We start from the raw sequence: 22,808 nt of genomic DNA, 5'->3' as shown, positions 1-22,808 counted from the left end.
CCAGCCACCAGCCAAGGGGCAGGGCCGGCGCCCAGGACGGGGAAGCGCTGCCCATGGGTGCCCTGCTGACTGGTCCAGGAGCGCCCCTCCCCTGCCCGTCCCCTCCTCCTGTCCCACCGCTGCTGGGAGGCCAGCAGCAGACCGAGAAGGCCCAGCGCTGCCCCAGCCTCTGCTGCTCGCCGGGCCTGGATCTTCCCTCCGCTGAGAGTGATCAGGTGCTCGGTGAGGCTGCGGCCGCCCTGCAGCTGTCTGGGGGGAGCTGCGCAGGCCAGGCCGCGGACTGAGCACAGAGCATTCCGTCTCCAGGGCCCCCATCCAGCTGGCCTGTCACCTTTGCCTGTGGGGTTGAGGCAGTGGAGGGACTGAGGGGCGGAAAATCACCCCCCACGGGAATAGACAGCCTCGGAGACCCTTCCCCGCCCCCAGTGCCCTAAGGGAGGGGCCGGAGTCTTTACCCCCTCATGGTGAGAGGGTGGGGAGACCGAGGCTCCCAAGTCAGAGCCCTGTCCTTCGCTCCCCTCTCCGGCCCCGTCTGCGGCAGGAACGAGGTCAGGAACAGGCAGAGAGCGTGGGCTGCCTTTGGACCCCTCGGGATGGGGTGGCGTGCACTCTGGCCTCCCTTGGCAAGGGTGAGGACTTTGAGAGCAGGTGAGGGCAGAGGGTGCACCCATGGGCCAACCGGAGCAGGTGCAGAGCAGGGCTGCCTCTGAGGGGCTGGCATGCGCGTGCATGCACGTGTGCGCACGTGTGTGCATGCGTGCACGTGAGATGGGAGGGGCGGTGTCATTTTATCTCCCTGGTTAGTGCTGGTTTGTTGAGACACCGGGTGCTGGTTAGCGATGGCGTGCAGCCTGCAGTGGGTCACCAACTCGCTGTGAGGCCTTGGGCCAGACGCTTGCCCTCTCTGTGCCTCAGTTCCCTCGGGTGTAAAATGAGAGGTTTTGGTTCCCAAGCTGCGCTCTGCGGAATTCCTGAGGGACAGCTGTGGAGAGTGGGGAGGGCAGAGGTGAGGTCGAGCCCCGAGGGCCACACACCCCCCCAGGAGGAAAGCTCCGCTTGGCCGTTGACACATTGGACCCCAAGAAAATTCTGCTGTGAAAACCACCACTGGCCTGGCTCCCTTCAGGACGGGGGCCTGGGGCTCTGCGAAGTGGCCATAGAAGGTCCCAAGTGTTGGGCATGGGTTGCCTGGGGGGCAAGACTGGGGGCGAGTATGACTCCTCGGCCCCAGCCCTCAAGTAGGGGCACCTGGAGCCAAGTCTGATGCCAGATTTGGTGCCAAGCTTCCCAACTCCAGGGGCTGCCAGGTGATCTCCAGAACTCCTGACCCAAAAGGTGGTTTGCAAGCGCACTTCACTGGATCTGGGAAAGATTCCGTGAACCGGGCCAGAGCAGCTTGGCTTGGCGGCGGCAGGAGAGGGACCCACCTGGGGGGGGGGGGTGTGGCCCCTGGGGAGCAGGGTGGCCACAATCACCTCAGTGACTTCCCATGGCCTGGCTCAGGGGTGTCACCCCCAGGCGTCCCGGGGGGCCTGATACGAGCCATCCGTGGGCAGGAGGGCACGCCTGTTGGTGAGAACACTTTCTGGAGGGGAGTAGTTAGTGCTGAGGATGGTCTGGGAGACCTCGGGCCGCACGGCAGAGACCTCTGTCTGCACAGGCGGGCAGTGCGGACGCTCCAGCCACGGGTGCCCTCGCAGGTCGGCCCGAGGCAGGACGTGGGGCACATTCACTTCCCCTGGCCCTGCACACGGGCACTCGATAAATATTGGATTTCATCGTATAACCTCAGGAGTTTGCTTTGTCCTTAAGCTTCACATTGGTTTTATGAATAAACAGGCATCAGGGACTGTTTTTCTTAATAAAGAGTCTCGACTCCTCAGGACTGCAGCCCCGGCCACAAGGGAGACCCACAGGGACCGACTGTGACCCTGGGGACCGTGATGGGAAGCGGCCTCCCCTCCACCCACGCCAACCCCCGGGGCTGCTGGCCGGCTCTGCCCAAGGGTCTCGGGCAGCTCCTGGGGGCACTAAGCTGTCTAGGGAACACTTTCCCATGCAGAAATAAAGGCGCTGGGGAGTCTGGGGAAATGGTACAGGAGGCGTCTTGGAACGCTGGGGTGTCTGATCCACCCTGTGGGGCGCTGAGCAGGGTGGGGGGCAGAGGCCCGAGTCGGTCACCACGAGACTTTATTGGAGACAGGACCACACACACGACAAGTGCACACAGGCCGCACTAGCATCTGTCCATCGCAAGCTGCGCAGGCCTCTAGCTCCCTCCTAGCCCCGCCCCTCTTCCCACCGCAGGTCTTGTGTGGAGTCAGGCAGCCTGAGGGCACAGCAGGTCAGAGCCCGGTTCCCCACTCCCTGCCCCCCAGTCCCACCGAGGTCCAACTTCAGCCCTCCGGGTTTGCCGAGTCCTGCCAGCTGCGTGGCCACTCAGGGTTTGGGGACGGCCCTCTCCCTGCTAGCGGATGAAGAGACAGGCCCTGGGGAGGCCCCAGCACTCGGACCAAAGCCTCATGTCCTTGTCTGTACATCCTCTAATGTGTCCTCTGGTGGGCGTGTGGCTCCTTAAACCCCGCCGGTCCGAGCCCTGCTCCCGTGCCCCCACCTCCGCCCCCCCTTCTGCTGTAGCAGAGGCAGCTGGCAGTCCTGTTGATGAACCCCACGAATCCTCCGAATCCTGGGTGGCGGGGCTCCCACCTTCCAGGCCAGAGGCCTGCGTGGATGAGGGTGGGTGGCCGTGTGGGACCCAGGAAGAGGTGGGCCCTGGGATATGGATATCGCTTCTGCCCCAAGGCAAACATTATACAACCTATTTACATGCGGCTGCGGGGGGAACATGCAATTTGAGACCTGCCCACAGCTCTGTCCTCAACTGCTGCCTGTGCTGAGGCCATCAGGGTGGAAACCCAGGGTCCGTCCCTCCTCTGGACTCGGGGAGCAGGGGTGGCCAGCTGGGTGGCGCCCCAGAGATGTATCCAAAGTTTGCAGGACAAGGAATGCGGCCATTGGCTGATCCCACAGAACCTACCTGTGCTTGTGGAAAGGAACTTTCGGAAGCTTTGGGGGCATAAATGCACTGCCTGAGGATCCCAGTGTAGAGCGCACCCCTCCCCTGCTTGGCTCTCTCCTCATGGGAGAAGGAAGGAAAGGGGAGGTGGGGTGTCAGCCCCGTCACGTGGTACAACTGGGCCGCAGGTACCCCACCATCAAGCCATCAACTCAGGCATCGTGGGTCAGGGTTCGGGTGCAGTGACCATGGGTCCTGGGTGACCTTTGCACCCATCTGTCATCCCTCGGTCTCGGCAGAGCTGCCGCTCCCCCCGGCTTTCCCAGGGCCCCCTTCCCTTTGTGGTCACTCCCATCTCCAGTGATAGCCATTTGCGCTGAAATCACACTGGGAGCTCCTCCAGGCCAGGGCCCAGGCCTGCCTCGCTCCCCTCAGCCTCCCGGCCCAGGTACTGTGTGTGCTCAGCGCCAGCCTGTGAAGCGATGCCCTTTAGGAAGGGGGGTGCGCTGGCCTTACTGTCCTCACCATGACGGGCTTTGTGCCCGTCCAGCCAGCATCTGGTCCGGCCGTGTCCCCAGTGGTGCCAGGCCTGGGCTGGGACCGGGGCTGGTGCTCTCCGGCGGGAAGGAACCAGTGTCTGCAGGCCGGCCAGACGCTCCTGAAACACCCTCACCCAGCCCCCCGCCAGGCCCAAGCGGTGGCACGTCTGTTCCTCGGCCAAGCCCTGGCACGAACGCCCGAGCTTCCTGATGTGCACGCGCATCTGTGAATCCATGAACATCACGCTCACCAGGAGTGTGTTTGATGACAGATCCGGAAGCGCTTGGCACGTTCTAAACAGTGGCTGGCACTGTGAGGCTGGCAGCAGCGGCTCGCCCCAGCCTGGAGCAGGAGGGAGGGGGAAAGGGGGCTCCCGGGATGAGGACGCAGGGCCCATCCAGCCTCTGCTTCGTGGCTGGGGCCCAGCGGCCCAGGTGGGCTGCTTCTCTTCGCTTCTAGAGGATGGGAAAGGAGCCAGCAGGGGGTCTCTGGGGTCTTCTTACACACACCCCTGCCACACCGCCCCTACCCGCCCGCGCCTGTGTGCTCCCGTCACCGCCCTGGTGACACTGAGCTGTCATCGCCTGTTCCTTGGCCGTCTCTGATGCCAGCTGAGGGCCAGGAGGGCAGGGATGGGGTCTCGTCCCGCAAACCTTGCCAAACGCCGACAGCCAGGTGGGGCTAGAGGGGACCGGCCAGGTCACGTGGCCAGCCAGCGGCGCTCGGGGCCTTTCCTGCTTCCCCTGGCCGTCTCTGAATTATTATTATTGAAGCACAAAGCTTGGGGGGAGGGGAAAGGAGAGCCGAACCCCGCACTCCCCCACTTGGCTGCCTTCGGGTGTCCTGTATCGGAAGCCAGAGGAGGGCTTCCCCCCTGCCTGAGGAGGGGTCGCTGGGCTGCCCACCCTCTGGGCGGCTCTCCAGGCTGACCTCCTGGCCCCCTCGGGTCCCCTCAGGCGGGAACGTGGAAAAGCAGCCCTGCTCGTCCTGGCCGCTGGCCTTGGGAACCTGTGCTTCTTGTCGGGGGCAGCAGTAACAGTACATCGGGCGTTGAGAGGATTCAGTGAGAAATGTCTCTGAGTGCCTGTCGGGCACCTCAGGCTCCCCCACTTGCCCGGCGAGGCCCTCCCTGCCCCCGACTCCAGGTGGCAACACCCCCAGTCACCAGCAGGGGGCGACCTCCCCACTGAGACAGCAGTGTCCGGGCTGACCCGGTAACAGCCACCAAACCCATCTGGGTCCAGGCTTCACCCTCCAGGCCTGCTCCTAGGAGGTCCTAGGGTCCCAGAGTCCCTGCCTGGAAATCGGAGGGCGGGTGGTACAAGCCCAGCCCCAGCCCAGCCCAGCCCAGCGGCGCAGGCCCTGCCCCTGCCTTCCACAGGCAGGGGAACGGGGTGGGGTGGGGCGGGGCTCCAGCCACCCCGGGAAGACAGGAGGCGGGCGGGCACAACGGCCAAGGGGACTGGGGACGTCCCAGGCCTGCAGAGACGGCGGGTTGGCTCGGGGGTGGGGAAGGGCTCCAGGGAACTGATCTCAGTCACCTTGGGGAGCGAGTTCCCGAAGGCAGCTGCACCCCAGCCTGGCCGAGGGGCATGGCGGGATGTGGCCACCCAGCCCATGGGCACAGGCAGCCCTTAGCAGCAGCCACTCCCCAGTCCTTGGGAGAGAGGGCGGACCTCCAGGCACCAGAGGAACGAGGGGGGGTCCGGAGGGCCAGGGAGGCTGGCCTCAGACGTGACCCAGAAAGATCTGACCCTTCCCTCTGCTAAAAGGGCTCCAGGGGTACCATCTGCCCCTCCTCTGTGTGCCCATCACTCCAGGTGTCTGGGCTGGCAAAGTTGAAGGGCTGCCAGGAGCACGTGGCAGATTCCTGGCCCAGGGAAGGCAAACAGCCCAGGAGCCAAAGTCTGGGCAGGCAGAATTTGGGGTGGTCAAACTCGCCCGGCCCGCAGCAGCCGGGCAAATTGTGGGTGTGGACAGTGCGAAGGTGATGTGTGGCCTCACTTGTTCAGGGGGTGCTTAGTGTCGGGGTTGGCCTGGCCCACTCCATCGCGAGAGCGGGTCAGTCACGTGCGGGCAGGCGGGCGAGCGTCTGAGCAGGAGCGGAGTTCGGGGTGGGCGTGGGGATGGCGAGGGGACGGGCGGGGGCGGAGACGGGCGGTGGGCGGGGACGGACAGCGCGCCGTCTAGCGGTCCTCACGGACCGGCCGGATCTTCATCTCGGAGAACTTGAGTGAGTACTGCCAGCCGGTCCAGGAGGACCACTCGACGCCGTCGGCGTAGGAGGCGTGCGCGCCGCGCAGGTACTGCCCGTTAAGGTTGGATGTGTGGCAGTCGCGGTACCACCAGGCGCCGCGGTAGAAGGCCGCGCAGTTGTTCTGCGAGTGGTCACTGTCTCGGTCCTTGGTGGTGAACCTCATGCCGCTGTGCTTCAGGAGGGAGTCCCCTGCGCAGGTGCACACACAGGTGTGTACTCACGGGGGCACAGGGGCGTGCATGCGTCACAGCTTCCCATACACAATGCAGTCCCCTGGACGTGCGTCCAGGCTGTGCGCGTGCACACATGCAGACACGCGCGCCCCCCCACAGGCACACTGGTGCACACCTGTGCGTGCACACCTGCCCCGCCGCCACGCTCGGTGTCCACGCAGCTCACAGGCACGCACGGTGCCGCCTTGGTGGTCCCCAAGGCTGTCCCTGCGTCTAGGCAGCCTCTCCCTCCTCCTAGCTTTGTCACACACTCCCTTTCCTTGCTTTCTTGCCTTGGCCTGAGAGGAGAGACACAGCCCAGAGGGGGTCTAGAGGCTCAGCAGAGCCCAGACTCCAGCTGTCCTGATTCCTGGCTCTGGGCTCACTTTGTTCATCTGCAAAATGGGTGGTTTTGCAGGCGAGGCCCTGCAAGCTTCATGTGGCTGGTGTGAGGACCAGTGGGGACTGGGAGGTGGCAGTGAGAAGCCTTGATCCTGGCGGGGCAAGACCGCCTTTGTCCTCCCAGCTGGGGAGACTGCTAGGCTACCCTTGCCCTTCCCCATCCCCGCCGTAGCCTGGAGCCCCACCTGCAGTGCCCGAGTAGCCGGCCACAGTGAGCGGGTACCCATCTTCCTCGGGGTCCACGGAGAGCAAGCCCACGCCAAAGCTCCCATAGTGGGCGTAGGCTGTGCCGTTGTCAAAGTCCTCCAGGTCCACGTGTAGCTCGTAGGCTGCCTGCGTGGTCAGGGCGTGGATCCTCTTGAGCCCTGGAACGGGGGAGAGAACGGTGGGAGACGTTGGGGGGGCCTAGGAAGCGACCTCCCCAGAGAGAACCAAGAAGAGACAAGAGTTAAGCTCACGTGGCTGCTGAGAGAAAGACAACCACCGCCAAGTGTATGCTGTCAGTCCTGGGCTACTTCCTTCTTCCTGCAGGCCTGTGTTTGGCAGGAAACAGGACTGACAGCTTTTCATGTTTCGTGTTCTCTGTGCTCGCTTTAAGTCAGACTGTGCCTTCCAAATGTTTTAAGCTGAAGGCTGGTAGAAAGACTGCAGGAATCAGGAAGAGTCTGGAAACTCTTCTGGATTGGGGGTGATGCCACCTTTATCTTCTCTGACACTCTGGGCTCCAGCCAGACGGGATCTGGTACTCACATGCACTTCCCTGGCCTCTGAGCCTTTGCACATGCTGTTCCCTCTGCCTGGGACACTTGGCCCTACTCCTCACCTGGCTACCTTCTGTTCATTTTCAGGTCTCACTTCCTCAGGAAGGCTGCCTGACCTCCTGTGGAGGTTGAGGACCTCTGCCAACCCAGGTGGCCCCATCGGTGCTTATCATTCTGGTCCTGGCCGCCTGTCTCCTTGTCGGGCCTCCCCCGCCGTGTGGAAGCTCCATGAGAGAGCAACACAACTGTCCCGCTCACTGTAGAACCCCAGCATCTGAGGGTGGGTCCAGCGCACAGTAGGTGCTCAATAAATGCTGGCTTCGTGGATGAGAGGCAGAAGACCGTGCCCTCTGCCGTCTCTGGGGCTTGGCTCTGGATGGCCCCTCACCACCCCTGGCCCCCTTCCTCCCCCACCCCACCGCAGCCCCCGTCCCTCCCCTCCTCAGTTCTCCTGCGCCCTCCTTGGGGGGTCTCACACCAGGCCCTCCCCCTCCCCCTCCCCACACTCACTCACACTCAAGGTGCTTCCCTGCCGGTTTGATTACCTCTTGATTAAGAGGGCATTTAATTAAATGCCTTACGAGTTATCAGCATTGAGTGACATTTCATCAGCCGCTCCCCCCCCACCCCCCCGCCCCGCTTTCCTTTCCTGCATGGGTCAGCGGGTCAGCGTGTGCACGCCCCCAGGGTGTGAGGGCTGTGCGGCCCCCCCTCCCCACCCAGCCCAGAGGAAAGCCTCTGGTCCAGGGTCCAGGTCCAGGGCAAAGGAGAAGGAGCCATGAGAAGAGCAACAGCCGTACAGACAGCAGACCCGCCAGAACCTCAGAGCAGCCACCCGCGCTCCTCACCGAGGACCCGGCCTCGGGAGCATAAGGGCCTCGTCTCCCTGCCTCTCTCGCTCCTCCCTGGGCGGGAGGCTCACAGCCAGCTGCTGTCCCTCTCTGGGCCCCAGGCTGCACACCCGTGGAGGGAGGGCCAGAGGGCTTTCCAAGCTGTAAAGGGAAGACTATAGGCAACAAGGACAGCAGCTGCCGCCCTACCTGGACGGCACTTACAAGTGCAGGCACTGCTGTGAGCGCTGCACGTGGATTCGTGAAGCCAGTGGGATGAAAACGAGTCCAGCGTAATTGAAGTGTCCCAGTACAGCTCTTAGAACAGCGCCTGGCCCATTGCACACATTATCCAGGTGTTTGCTGCTTCTGTCAGGATCCAATGAGGCAGGTGCTATTATTTATTTTTATTTTTTGCGGTACGCGGGCCTCTCACTGTTGTGGCCTCTCCCGTTGCGGAGCACAGGCTCCGGACGCGCAGGCTCAGCGGCCATGGCTCACGGGCCCAGCCGCTCCGCGGCACGTGGGATCTTCCCGGACCGGGGCACGAACCCGTGTCCCCTGCATAGGCAGGCGGACTCTCAACCACTGCGCCACCAGGGAAGCCCTGGCAGGTGCTATTATTATCCCCGTTTTAGAGGTGAGGAAAATGAGGCACTGAGAGGTTAAGGAACTGGCCCAGGTCACACAGCTGGTAAGTGGCAGATCTGGGATCTGAACCCAGGCAGACTTGCCCAGACTCTGTGCGCTCATTCAGTACTTTTGTTTTTAAGGTATTTTTCCCCCAATTTTAGAACTCTATTTATTTATGTTTTCAAAATGGACACTGCTTTACATCATCATCATGAAAATAACGCATGGTCTTTAAACAAAGGAACAAAATCCAGTAGTACGTGAAAAATGAAGTGAAAATGTATCTTCCCAACTCATCATCTTTTGTAAACAATTATTTAGAATTAACTACTGTTAACAAGTTGATTGACGTACTCCAAGACTTTAAAAATATGTCATTCATTTCTTGCCCAGGACAAATAATGTGATGCAGGAAGAGGGCAAGAGGGAGAGCAGCCCAGTGGGGATGCTAGAAGATTCCTTTCCCCACCACTGAGTGGTCGCTGGTGCCCATAATTAGCACCCCACTCCTGCGGGCGAATCAGGGCTCCCTGCGCAGTCCCGGTGCCCATGAGGGTGCCCTGAGGGAGGGCCGGGTTCCTCTGGGATTTGGTCCCCCTCGCCTCTACCCTTCTTCCCCTGAAGGCCACCTCCCTCCCTGCCTCTACCTCCCCCTCAGTCTTTACTCTCTGGGTTTCTCCAGCCCCTGTTGATCTGCCAGGATGCTCACAACACTGGGGGCGAGCCAATATCCAACCCCATCATCTATCAGAGTTCAGATCACAGACAGTGGGGAGGAAGACCCTGGTGGAAGAATACTGAGATGCCCATCATCACCCCAATGAGCTCCCAGATGGATTAAAGACCTGAACCTACCACCTACCACTGAAAAAGCATTTTAAAAATACTCCTATTTAAAAAATTTTTATTGATATAAAACTAGGAGGGGAAAGCAGGGCCTAAAACTCAGAAGATATGAAGGAAACGACTAGCAGAATTGACTACATAAAAATTGAAAACTTCTAGGAAATAAGCAATAATGTTACCAAAAAAAAAAAAAAGCTGAAAGACAAATGACCAGGAGTAACTATGTATCATGTGTATCTGACAAAGAATCAATAACCTTAATATATAAAGAGCTCCCATAACTCAATAGGAAAAGACAAAACACACGATGAGAAGGTGACCGGAGAGTGTGGAAAAGCAGAGGCAGGGAACAGCGCAGGGCAGTTGAGGGCTGGGCTCAAGTTGACATTCTCGTCAGGGCTCCCTGTCTGTCAGGAGCTAATCAGGGCCCCGCTTAAATGCTTCTCCCACACCCGGTGGCTGCCGACAGATTTCAATTAAGATGCCGGGAGTGGCAGAGGCACCAGTGCTGCTCCAAGTGGGTGGGTGGTGCTGCAGGAACAGGGTCCCCACCTGGCCAACTTCTCCCTATCTTTATACACCCACCTGGGTGTAGGGGATGGGGAAGGGACTCGCCACCTGGAAGCTTCTCTCCCCTGACCCCTATCCTGCCCTGCTTTCATTCACTCAGTTCAGAGTATGGTTCAGAGCTTGGATGGACTCCTGCGCGTGAATCCGGCTCAGGCTTCCCCGACTCGTGCGCGTGCACGCACGCACGCGCACACACACACACACACACACACACACCAGCCTATGACTTGGGTTACTTGCCACCTCTCTGGGCCTCAGTATCTTCATCCCCAAAAGGAGAGGACACAGCAGTTCCATCCCCCTTGTGTGGGCATGCGGTGTCAGGGCTGATGTATATAAAATGGGCTGAGCGCACAGCAGGAGTGCGGTACGTAGGGGCTGAGGTCACGAGGTCCATCGTGGGGTGTCTGGCCTTTCCTGTGGCTGGTGCTCGCCTGGGCACTGGGGACACAGTGGAGGTCAGCGCAGAGAGGGTCCTGACCCTCTCATGGACTCCAGGTGGGAGGGACATAGACAGTGCAAAGCAGGTGCCTCTGTGCACAGGAGAGTGGGCACGCATCTGCATCCCGCCCCTGGGACCCACCTTCTCCTGGGTTACCTGGGACCCTCCTGACCCCCACCTGGAGCCCAGACCTTGGCACCCAGCGCCCCCTGGTTAGTGCTCCCGGCCAGCCACATGCCTCCACCTTGCTCTTCCCTCCTGCCTGGCTGGGGAAGACTCCCGAAATCTGTGCCCAAGAAAGCTGAAGGGGGACAGGTATGCCGTGAGGTGATCAAGGTCATTCAAACGATGCTCGGGGGTGGGGCGGGGGGCGGGGGGGGCACGTGGCTCCAATGACATGTGTTTATTTTATGTTAAAAATATAAATGGGAGATGACTGCTGAAGGGGCACAGGGTTTCTTTTGGGGGTGGAGAAAATGTTCTGGAATTAGTGGTGACGGTTGCACAATTCTGTGAATATACTAAAAACCAGAGGGACTTCTCTGGCAGTCCAGTGGTTAAGACTCCACGCTTCCAACGCAGGGGGCATTCCTGGTTGCGGAACTAAGATCCCCCATGCAGCGCGGCCAAAGGAGAAAAAAAATAATGATAATGAAAACCACTGAATTGTGCCCTTTAAAATAGTGAATGATATTCCAAACAAACCAAAAAAGCCCCAAACCTGACCTCAGGCCACAGCTTGCTCCCAAATATATACATGACCTCCGACCTGCGATGTTTACAGATGTCATTCTTTAGAATGAGATTATGTGAGATATTTACATTTTAAAATACTGAGTGAATTTCAAGATAAATAGTAAGTAAATAATAGTGATAATAATAATATTAACATAAGCTCATTGAGCCCTTACTTTGTGCCAGGCAAGGAATACGTGCCGGCCCCGGGACCGTGGGAGCTGGGGCCAGGAGCGCCGACCGGCCGCTCTTTGGGGAGATGCGCCCGCGGTGTCCAGAGCACAGCATCGGGCAGTGCTGACCCCCAAGCGCAGGGCAGCACTGGGGTCGTCCTGGTCCTCCAGCCCTTGCACTGGCCACAGCTGCCTGATCCGGGACAGCAACCAAGTCCCAGGGCGTCCCCGGCAGGAAAAGCACACGTCTCTGCGGGACACGCCCCCCCGCGAGCGCACCGCCTTTGGTTTCATGCTCGTGGAGCTCCTTCACACTGGACGCGCTGACCCCCTCTGCACGTAGCACCAGGGAGGCCCGGACAGCATCCACGTGAGGACGGGGCTCGGACGTGACAGGGCGTGGAGCACAGGGAGAGGGCAGGCCACCCCGCGGGCCGGGCATCAGGAGGCTCACCTAGCCAGTGCTCGCCCGTGAGCTTGCCGAAGCCATCCCGGTACGCCTCCCAGCCTCTGAAGAAGTTCACGGAGCCGTCCTCCCGGCGCTGAAACACCTGCGAAGCAAGGAGGAGGATGGAGAACTAGCTCCAGCTTTCCCGGGACCCCACGTGCGTCCCCCTGCTCCACACTCTCCCTTCACCTGCCTGCTTGGGGACAGCAGGGGCTGGGCCTCCATTTCCCTCCACAGCTCCCACCGGGCCCCAGAGCAGAGCAGGGACTCGGGAGTCTCGTGGTGGCCCGAGGGGGGACGGACCGAATGCCCCCAGGCCCTGAAACGTCCCCTCAAGAAGGAACCGGGGTGGACTGGGGTGCAGTGGAGGAAGCCTGGCTTCCAGGCCCACCTCTGCCGCCCCACTGTGGGACCCTGGATGGGTCCCATCCCTTCTGGGGCTTCAGTTTCCTCACTGGTCAAATAATAAGGGGGTGAGCAAGGGTCCCTATGTCTTTTCCCAGGTCAAAACAAAACTGAACAAAACCCCATTCTCAAGTTTTTAAAACCCGATAACACACACACACACACACACACACACACACACACACACACACGCCTGGCCGCCAGAGCTCTGTCTCTCGATACGCCCCTGCTGCAGTCACGCACTGCACATCCCCCCTTATAAAGAGCCCGGGCAGGGGATGAATGGGGGCTTGGGAAAGCAGAGCCCCGGCCACCTCTCAGGGGAGGACCAGGGGTCCACAGCCAGCGGGGGTGTGACTCGGGTACTGACAAGCAGCCCGGCTGCCTCTGTTCTTCATTTTAATAACATTGCTGGTTTGGGAGTCGGGAATCCCATCGGTTAAATTGCTTTGAAATAAGTACCGCGCTAGTCCAGGCCAGAGCTGCCTCGAGTCTCTACAAGATCCACTGGCAATCCTGTTCCCAGCTCGCCCCCCACCCCGCCCCCCAACTCTTTCTAACAAGCCTTTCTCTTGCTCATTTGCAGAGGGAGGCAGCATCCGCCCCCAGCACCCCCATCCGCGCCCACGCCGGACGTGTTAGAGATCTGGCCGCGGCACCCGCGAGCCGCCCGTTTCATCCCTAAGCAGCCGGATTTCAGCCGCCCGGAGCTGCATCTGCCCGCAGCTCCGCATCTGTCCGCGGGGACCCATCCGTCACAGCGCTTGGGCAGCTCTGACCTCAGGTGGCAGGAGGGAGGTGACACCTTTTTTTCTTGTTCCGCTACCTGCAACCTGGCCCAGCCCTGACACGTGAAAGCCCTCAGAAGGGCCGGCGCGGAAGGAAATTTGATCAGGCTCGGAGATCTGAGAGCCGGCGGAGAGAGGTATTGATGGCTGCAGATCGGGACCCTGAGCACGCGCCCCTTGAAAGGCCTGATCCTGGCAGAAGCTCAGATGCTCCCCCGAGAAGACATCGGACAGCGGAGCCTGTTTCTGCAGGAGGAGGCGGGGGAGGGGGGGCTGGAGGGGCCGGGGAGGGGGCATGGGGGGGCAGTGGTTACAAACCTGGGCTCTAGAGCTCGGGCTCTGCCCCTTACAGCACCGGCCAGTTACCCCACCTCTCTGAGCCTCAGTTTTCACATCTGTAAAATGGGGGCCCCGGCAGCACCTCCCCCATCGGTGACCCACCGAGAGTAAGCTCAGGGGGCCAGGGCCACCCCTCCTCCCCCTCCCTGGCCCCTGCCCCAGGCCACACCCAGTCCCTCCTTCCAGACTTGGGCCCTTCTCCTCCCGAGCCTCCTGTCCCAGGGCACGTCCCCAAGCCTCATTCATTTGCTCAAATGTTCCACTGAGCATCTCCATGTCAGGAGCAGGGTGGGGAGACCAAGTCAGGGCCCTCGGGGCAGAGGAGCACGGGGAGAGGCCTGGCTCAGGGGACCCCCACCCAGGCGGGAAGTAGGACTGGTCTGACGAGTGGCGTGTGGCCAGCGGGGCCGGCATTTGGGAAGGAATCCAGGGTGGCCCTGAGGAAGGGCCGGGTCCTGGGCCCTGCGTTTCCCAAGGTGTGGTCTGGGAAAATCATTCCTCCCTCCGCCGCCCCGCGCCCTGCGCCCCGGGCCACGCTCTCCTCGCCCACTGACCAGCCCACCTCCCGGGACCTCAGCGAGGAATAAATTACCGAGTGGCTGGTAGTAATGTTGCCGTCGGTATTGTTGTTCCTGTTCCCGCTATTATGAAGTAGAAGTGGGGCTACCACGCTTCCAGGCACGGGCAGGACCCGAACCCCAGAAATGGGGACGGACGGGCAGAGTGGCCAAGACCGGCTGGGGTTGAGAGCTGACCACAACATATGCTCGGCGTAAGTCTTCCCTGCCCGGCAACACGCACGTCCTTACCCCAACCCTGGGAGGCTGGTTCTGTGTCCCCTGGGCCCCCTCCTTGTTACAGGAGACAGAAACTGGCCAGAAGTTAGGTGGCCGTGAGTGGGCAGTCTGAGCCACACCTCACCCCTCAGCCTGAGGCCAGGCTGGACACCCGGAGGCCAATGTCCTACCCCCCACGTCCACGCTCTCATTTGTCACTGGCCAGGGCTTCCCAAGTCTGCCCCCTTGCCTCCTTGCCAGGCCTCTCGAGGCAAGAGCTGACCTCTAAGCCACCGTCCTCGGCCCCTCTTTCCCTCTGCCCTGCGGGGCTGGGCGCCAGTAACAGGCAGGGCCCCTGCTGGGGCTCGGTCTGGGTGTATGATCAGAGGGGATGAGCGCACGTACAAGGCCACCTGGGCCTCCCTGCCTTTCTCCTCCACCTGGGAAGGTATCTGCAGTCAGCCGCGAGCGGCAGGCATCCCGCCGAGATGGCTCGAGTCCGCAGCAGCTCAGAGGCCACAGCATCGTTTGCTAACACGAGCGCTTTACCCTGAGTGGTAACGAAGCATGAACCACCCCTTGAAGACACATCCACGCCGCGTGGCTTTTAGACTTTTGGACCGTGGTCCAGGGAAATGCAGTTCACATCACGACACACACACTCACAGCTGTTCGGATCTGAAACAAAAGCTTCCCAAAGGATATATGCCTTTAAGATGAATAGGCACTAATATTTTCTATCCTGTTCTATTCTATTCCACTCTATTTGATTAAAAGAATAATGTCGATCACAACCCATTAAATTGATTTCTCCACCTGCCCACGGAGCACAACCGCAGTTTGATGTTGCCGGCTTTTGCCACGGGCTGCCCTGATTCCTTGGTTCAAACGCTGAGTGACAGAGCATGCTGGGCCCTGGCTGGGATCTCAGACTCGAAACCCTGGCCTTGCCCTCGAGCCGATCGCTGTGCATCGTGGTCAGCGGAAGCATGTTCCAAGTGAGCACAGGGCACAGGTCATCCACGGGTCCTGCGAGGCTCCCAGGAGCGTGTTTCCTCTGATTCAGAGGCTCAGGGTGAACTGCAGCTGTGGCTTCAGATTCCTGGAAACCAGCTGGACTTCAGGGGACGCCAGATGGCAGGATGTCACCAACGAGAAGGCCTTCAGCCACAGAGCAAGGATCAGCCAGATAAGAAGAGGGAAGCGAGGAAAGGATTGATCCCCCTCCTCCACGCTGCCCACAGAACAGGGGTCCCCACTTAGGCAAAAAGTGGGGGAAAGGTAGGGAAACTAACTGTTAATTTTAGGGCTAAAACATTCATCAGTCTGGCTCCTGGGGCCTTCTCCCTAGGGTTCCGGCTGCAAAGTGATTGATGTAGAAACGCTTCCGCGGCCTCTTGGGCAGGTGCCACGAGTGGGAAGACAGACGGGGTGCGTTTTCTTGGTGCGGATTCTCAGAAGCCAGCAGCCTGCTGCCCGGCGTCTTCCAAGTGCCGCTTCGTGAGGCTCTGCCAGGGGCGCGCTGGGCCCACACGGTCCTGCAGATGGTGCCGGGCCGTTTCAAAGGAAGGAGCGGCTGCACTGGGGCGGCAGGAGACAGGGGGTGCAGCAGAGCGGCTGACTCTCCCGTGTGTGTCAGACGGGCTCCCGGGGCCTGTCTCATGCTCTGCAGGTCTGGTCTCTGCCGGGGGCCCCTTCCTCAGACGGGCCCTGTCCGACCTGCTTCTTGTTTGCCACGCGGCCCAGAGTGTGGAGTCTTCCCGAGTGTCGGGGCCCGGCTGTGTGGTCACCCCGGTGCCTTCAAGGACAGTCACAGCCCTCCCCGCCACAGCCCGGGAGGGAGCGGCTCGTGCCCTCTTTTGGCAGATGAGAAGAGTAAGGTTTGGAGAGGTGGGGTGACCTCTGCTGAATGGGGATGCCTCAAGGTGGGGGCCCACTGAGACCAGAAGAGGAGAGACTGATGGTACACAAAGACTGAGGGCAGCCGAGGGGTACCCCACGGCTGAGCGGGTGGACATTGCTCCCCTACACCCATGAGCCCCCGTGGCCCTTATCATAGCTGAGCCAGATCTGCTCCAAAAAATGCCCTGGGCTGGCACTCAGGAGACTCAAGCTCTAGCCAGACTCCAGCCAACAGGCAGGATGAGCATCTAAGTCTTGGCTTCTCTCTGCTGCAAAATGACAGGTTTGCTGCTCCAGACCCCGTATGGTGTGCCTGGACTCATGCGGGACTCTGGCCCTCAGAAAGTTCACAGCCCCAGGAGAGATGGACGGATGCACAAGCCAGCAGTCTCAGTGTAGAGCAGCTCCCAACCTGGCATGTTCTTTTGATCCTTGTGCTTCCGTTTCCTCATCTGTAAAACGGGAATTATAACAGCTCCAACCCGCAAGGATAAATGTGCTGGTTGATACGGGGCATTCCGTAAGGGTAACAATTGTTGTTACATTTGTTGGGAGCTCAGAGGAGGATGAGCCACCTGCTGGGGTGGGTGGGAGGGTGTTCCTAGAGGGCCTCCTGGAGGAGGAGATGCTCAGCTGAACTGCAGACTGAGCAGGGTCTTGGTAGGTGGTCAGAGGAGCTGAGGCGCAAGAGATAGAGGCGGGGTGGGTCCAAACGCTACGAGATGGGGAGGGTGTGTCTCTGCCGCCCGAGAAGTGTCCCCACGAAGCAGCATCTGAGATTTTCCCTCAACTCTGGTGAAGCTGCTGCAGAAACCAATTACAGGCAGAATCGTGTTGGCTGTGCGGCTGCGGCGTCCGCCAGCTTCCCAGGCCTCCCGAGCAGGCGATCCCGTGAGGAGGGGCGGCGGGCCGTGGCAGAGGCGGGTTCTTGTCTCTAAAGCGTAGAGAACTTGGACAGGCGAGCAAACGCAGCCCTTCAAGGGCGGCCCCTGGGGAGACTCTGCCTGCTTTCCCGGGAGACAGTCACCCCTCAAATCCTTTCTGGACACCTCTGGATAGCACGCCCACCCCAGCCCCGCTGCCTGGGCTGGCGGCAAGAGCACGCTTTCTGGACTGAGGCCGAGCTGGGTTCACATCCCGGCTCTGTGTCTCCTGGGCTGTGTGACCTCGCACAAGTCCCGGACCTTTCTGAGCCTTAGCTTCCTTCCGTCTCTGTAAAAAGGCCCCACCAGCAACGCCTCGGTGACCCCTGCAGGATCACGGCAGAGATGCAATGAAGAAAAAGGTGCACGCGCGGTGCGGGTGGGGGGGACGGAGCACAGTAGGTCTACCTTCCCTCCCCTTCAGAACCAGGTGCCAAGCCCAGAAGGAAGTGGGCCCACTCCTTGTTTCTGACTGCAAATGGTACCCCTGGGCCTGGCTCCCCGCCACGCTTCCCAGGCTTGGCAGTCGGTGCCTGCCGGCTCCTGGCAAACACCGCTCAGAGCTGCCATCTATCAGATGCCGAGGCCCTGGGCCGAGCTCCACGTGCATCACCCCGTCTACGTTCAAGGTTTGAGAAATCCAAATTGCTCCGGACAGAGGCAGATTTCTCTGACCTAAGGGTCAAGGACCAGAGGGGTGCTGTCACCAGTCGCCGTGGTCGTTGTCATCGTGTGCTGGCCTCCGAGGACTCCCCAGAGCAGTTCGGAGCCCGACAACAGCCTGGGGCACTGACATCACGGCAGGTCCTCCTGCCACCACAGCCTGTGGGACACAGGGAGGAGGCAGCACCCCCGGCGGACTCCCAAGTCCCGGCACCCCCAGCACATCCCGAGGCATGCTGGCTGGGGCTGGGGAGCTTTTCATCTGTCCGGAGCCTGATCCCCCTGCTGGGCTGGGCTCTGCTCACGTGGCGGCTTCTTTGATGAGAGAAGGATTTTCCTCCCACTGGGGAGCCCAGGTAGGGCAGGAGTGGGCACGGTGGGAGGGGAGGGTTTCTCTCGCAGTGGGGCCAATTAGAGGCCTATCTGAGCCGCCGACCCCGCAAGGCAGTAAAATGCCTGGCAGCAGATGCAGGTTCGGGCCACTTGGCTCATGGCGCTGGGGGAAGCTGGCTTTGCCATGGATCCGCGTGGGGGCGCAGAGCAGAATCAATCCGATCACAGGTCCCCCCTGTAGAAGATGCTGAACTGGACCCGATTTCTCTGGCCCCGGCCGGTGTGATTATGCAAAGATGAGGGCTTGGCAATCAGGCCCAGTTTGCCGCACAGCGGAGGCGGATCTTGGTGGGGACGAGGCTGTGCCTCGGGGCAGGACAGCAGGGGACCCAGTCTGCTGATGCTGGGCTGGACCCTCTTTCCAACCATAAAACACACATGGGGCCCTGGGCATGGTCACCCTGTTCCCTAGGCCCTGAAAGGTGGCCACGTGACATACAAGGGCCACCCCACTGGCTGGACGAGGAAGGGGATGCCCCAAGAGGGAATGTGACCTTTCCAGTCCCACAGGGCTGGGAGATGAGCTGGAAATGGCTGCTTCGTCCCATGCGTCACCTTCCAAATGAGGAAATTTGGCCTCTGATTTTACGAATCTTCTTCCCCTTTAAAAACACTGCTTGAGGGCTTCCCTGGTGGCGCAGTGGTTGAGAGTCCGCCTGCCGATGCAGGGGACGCGGGTTCGTACCCCGGTCCGGGAGGATCCCACGTGCCGCGGAGCGGCTGGGCCCGTGAGCCATGGCCGCTGAGCCTGCGTGTCCGGAGCCTGTGCTCCGCAACGGGAGAGGCCACAACAGTGAGAGGCCCGCGTACCGCAAAAAAAACCAAAAAAAAACACTGCTTGACTGTAAGATCCTGCAGGGTGGAGCCAGATTCCTCAGGGCTCCCGTGGACCCCTGCTGTCCCTTCCCCCTTCCCCTGCTCCTTCCCTACCGGTGAGCACCCTGTGGAGGATTCTGACTGTTCCCACCAGGAAGAGCACTACATTAACCCATTTAACAGATGAGAAAAGTGAGGATACGAAAGGGGAAGTTACACTGCCAGAAGATGCCGACAGTCACCTGTCCGGCAAGTATTTAGGCAGCACAGATGGTGTGCGAGAACCGCGCAGACCCCTGAGCTGCAGTGGCCACCAGGTGACAAGTCGCTGCCCCGCGGAGCGCAAGCCTGGCTGGGACACAGACGGGTGACACCTGGGCAGCGACTGCTTAGCCGCACCTGTGACAGGTACAAAAAGTGAGCATGAGGGGTAGACCCGGGAGGCCTTGTGCCAAAGGACCTGGCGACCCAGCTGGGCCCCTTGCCCAGGGTCACAGGTCAGCAGGGGCCGTCCTTTCCTTCCTGCCCTCCCCCTTCTTTTCTGGGGCAGGGGTGGGGTTGGGTGTACGTCTTAGGTTCAGGAGTGGCCTTGCCGATCAGCGTGACCCTCTGTGGCCTGGGTCACTGGGGTCGTTGGTGAGTGTAGAGCGGGGCTGGGGCTCAGCCAGGGCCAGTGGCCACATCAGCGGAGAGGCCACCTTGAGGCATGTGTCCATCTGTCCCCGACCTCATTCCCACGTGGCGACTCCCACGCCCTCAGCAAGGGTTCAGGGCCCACGGACCTCACGCGCCCCCTCCACCCCTCAGCCCCACGTTTCTGGGTCACTCCCTCCGTGGGGAAATTCTGAGGGCAGCAGGAGCCCACTCTGCCCCCCAGGTAAAAGCCCGATTCCTATTGCACCTGCAGAAGCCGACCCAGGCCCTGCCTGCCTCTCCACCTGGCCCTGGCCCCGCGAGCGCCACACACCAGCGGAACGGAGCCACCGTGGTCCCAGAACAAGCCCTGCCACCTCCCTGCTGACCCCGCACGTTTTCCCTTTGCCTGGAACACTGCTCTTGCCTCACCTCCCAGAGCTCCAAACTCCCAGTGCAGAAGCCTCTCTGGTAACTCCAGGTGGCGTGAGGGGCTCCACAGCCCTCACACAAGTCAGCGGATGCGCCCAGCTCCCCGCCGGCCGGCAGCTTGCTGTGGAATCTTCTGGCCTGTGGTCGGCACCCTGTGGTTGAGTCCATTGACAAGTGACACCGTGTGACAGTCAGTCCCACGGACTTGCGTGAGGCTGGGCTGCGTGTTTGCTGGGTGGCTCTTGCCCTCTCTGAGGCTGCCTGGCTGGCCTCCAGGGGCTGGAGGAGGGCTGGCGCAGTGCCAGGCAGGGCCGTATATAAACTGTAAAGTGTCCCGAAGGGGGCAGGGATGCCGAGCCACACCCTCGCCCAGGCGCGGCCGGCTCTCTGGGAAGCAGGCTCCGGTTGACATGTGCGGCCCCAGGCGTCCTGTCCACCGGTGTTGGCACTTGAGGCCCGGCAGCTTGGACGTGGAGCCTAATGAGGATGGATGGTATCGGGGTCCAGCAAGGCGGCGGCCAGCTCCCTCCCAAGCAATTGGGTTTCCGAGCGATTCCGTGCGGCAGGGAGGTAAGCCTGACAGACGCCCAGAGGTATCTGGGACGAGATTGCTTTTGATGGAATCCCAAATGGATATGAACGTCTCTTGGCCTCGCAAGCACTTCTCAGCTGAGAATGGCCTTTCTTCCAGGCCAGCTGATCCAGATGTCCTAGAGGGAGGGCTGAGCAGGCCGGCGCAGCTCATCGGCTCCCCTCTAATCGGCCCCGAAGCCTGGGCCCGAGGAATTACCCGCCTCCCGGCCCCGATCCTGACTGACTTCCCAGGAGACTGGCTTCAAGTCCACTGGAGTGGAAGATGCATGGCCCAGGCCGGCGTCTTGGTGTTTCATTTAGCCTGTCCTAACCCTTAACTCTGATTTCTGGGCTCTGACTGGTGCATTGGAGCCGTTCTGCCCGCCGAGGGGTTCCCAGACACAAAGGCCATAACTCAGATGTTCCGAGTTAGGAAAACAAAAGCGCTTTTAGGCCCAGAATGTGAATCCAGCACACTTAAACCCTCTCCTCTGGAGCTCGAAGAGAGGTTTAGAGGTGTGTCTGTCTCGGGGTCCTCGGAGGATTCTCAGCGGCTCTCCCACCAGCTCCTAACAGCAGGCTCCGCCCCCCGAGAGAATCTGCTTGCCCCCGCCCACCCGCCTCGCTCAGGCCTCCCGGTCTCGCCTCCTGCTTGCATGGTTAACGATGTCACCCTCACCCTTGCATCCACCATGCAGCCCCCAGGCGTTTTTGCTTTGTGGCTACGTTTCCCGCCCCCGCGAAGGCAGAGCTGAGCAATTGCGACAGAGACCGTGGGAGACCAGTGGGCCGACCCTGCTCTAGAAGGGGCTTCCCAGCTGGCAGATCTGAAGACCCCTAGGTCTTCAAGCCAGGGCCTCTGCCCCACCACCTCCACCCCTTCCTCCTGGCACAGGGGAGGTCTCAGGGCCACCTACGGCTGTCTCACCCCTGCCTTTCCATTGCTCCCACTTCCCTCCCAGGCAGGAACCAGAAGGTGCGAGGAAATCACTGCGGCTCCTTGCCAGGAGGCCACCAGGGTCTCTGCTCAGGCCAAGGGTGGAAGGCTGGGTGAGAAGCCTCTCAGAGCACCCCAGGTTCATGTGCATAGCCTCCTGGGTCACCCCAGGGTCTGCCCTGACCATCTGCAGGGCCCAAAGGAAGCGGGGCCTGGCCGAGCTGGCCACACAGCCCCGGAGACTCACCGTCCAGCCACCACCGTCGGTGCGCATGTCACAGTAGACCTGGAAGCCAGCGGGGTCGTGTGTGGGGAAGACAGAGTAAACGCCGTCCTCCTGCTGTCCACTCAGGAGGACGTCCAGACAGTCGCGTGGCCGAGAGCCTGAGACAGGGAAGGCCATCAGGGCACTGGGCCTGGCACCCGTGTCCCCTCGCCACGGCCCCCCGCGCCGTCCCCGGGTCTCTCTGACTTGTCTGTCCACCCAGCAATGTCAAGTGGGCTCTAGAGCACTGGGCTTGGGGTCAGACCGTGGTCCTGCCTCTCCCTGGGTGAATCTGGTGAGTGAGCACCCTCTCTGAGCCTCACTTTCCTCATCTGGAAAATGGGTACAATGAGCTCCGCCTCATCAGGCTGGGAGAGGGGTCAACAGGAGGGTGTAGGTAGGGCGCTCAGTGCTGCCCAGCAGCAGGAAGTCCTCAGCAAACAGCAGCAGTGTTTCCTTGTTAGTGGGGCAGGTGGGGACGAACCTGAGTACCCAGGTCACCCAAGGAAGGCAGCCCCACCCCACTCACCGCTGGCGCAGCCCCGGGGCCGCGATCCCCTGGCAGGCACCCTCTGAAGGTCAGCCTTGACGTGGAGCCGGCCCAGCCCTCGGTCCCTCTGCAAGGCGTCCAGGACGTCACTGACGGAGTTCACTAGGTGAGCCATGTGGCCTTGGCTCTCGGAGAGAAGCTGCGGAGCACAGGGGTAGGTGGAGCTCCGGGTGGGTGGAGCTCCGGGTGGGTAGAGCTCCGGGTGGGTGGGGCTCTGGGAGGGTGGAGCACCGGGGTGGGCGGAGTGCCAGGGTGGCAGGGCTCTGGTGGGCACACAGCCGTCCCAAAGGTGGAGGTGGGCTCCTTGTGGGATGGCAGCCCCTGCCCTACTCTGGCCCCCATCCGAGTCTGTCTCAGCCCCACTGCTCAGAGGGCAGGGGCTCGGGTGGGAGGAGACAGAGTGGCTTCAGCAGACACCTGTGCCCCCGCTGCCCCCACGCCCTGTTTTTCATCCATTTCTGTGCCTTCAGCCCAAGTGAGCTGACTAAAGGGGGCCCTGTTGCTCAAAACCCCAACTCACCCACTGGCCAGTTACACAGCTGCGGGTG

The 22,808-nt window shown here is 61.1% G+C and overlaps 1 protein-coding gene across 1 annotated transcript in view; it reads right to left on the bottom strand.

Moving 5' to 3' along the window:
- Window positions 1–2,189: 2,189 nt before the first annotated feature.
- Window positions 2,190–22,808, bottom strand: part of FIBCD1 (fibrinogen C domain containing 1) — a 33,631-nt gene continuing 13,012 nt past the window's right edge. The window contains exons 3-7 of the mRNA XM_060013276.1: window positions 22,240–22,399; window positions 21,693–21,829; window positions 11,872–11,968; window positions 6,613–6,792; window positions 2,190–6,002 (exon numbers count right to left, since the gene is read on the bottom strand). Coding sequence (XP_059869259.1) covers window positions 5,743–6,002; window positions 6,613–6,792; window positions 11,872–11,968; window positions 21,693–21,829; window positions 22,240–22,399 — 834 coding nt within the window. The 3' untranslated portion in view covers window positions 2,190–5,742. The remainder of the gene's footprint in view (window positions 6,003–6,612; window positions 6,793–11,871; window positions 11,969–21,692; window positions 21,830–22,239; window positions 22,400–22,808) is intronic.

The sequence above is a fragment of the Delphinus delphis genome, chromosome 6 (assembly GCF_949987515.2).
Source record: "Delphinus delphis chromosome 6, mDelDel1.2, whole genome shotgun sequence".
NCBI classification, from domain to species: Eukaryota; Metazoa; Chordata; class Mammalia; order Artiodactyla; family Delphinidae; genus Delphinus; species Delphinus delphis.
This window is presented reverse-complemented; position numbering and strand designations above follow the sequence as displayed.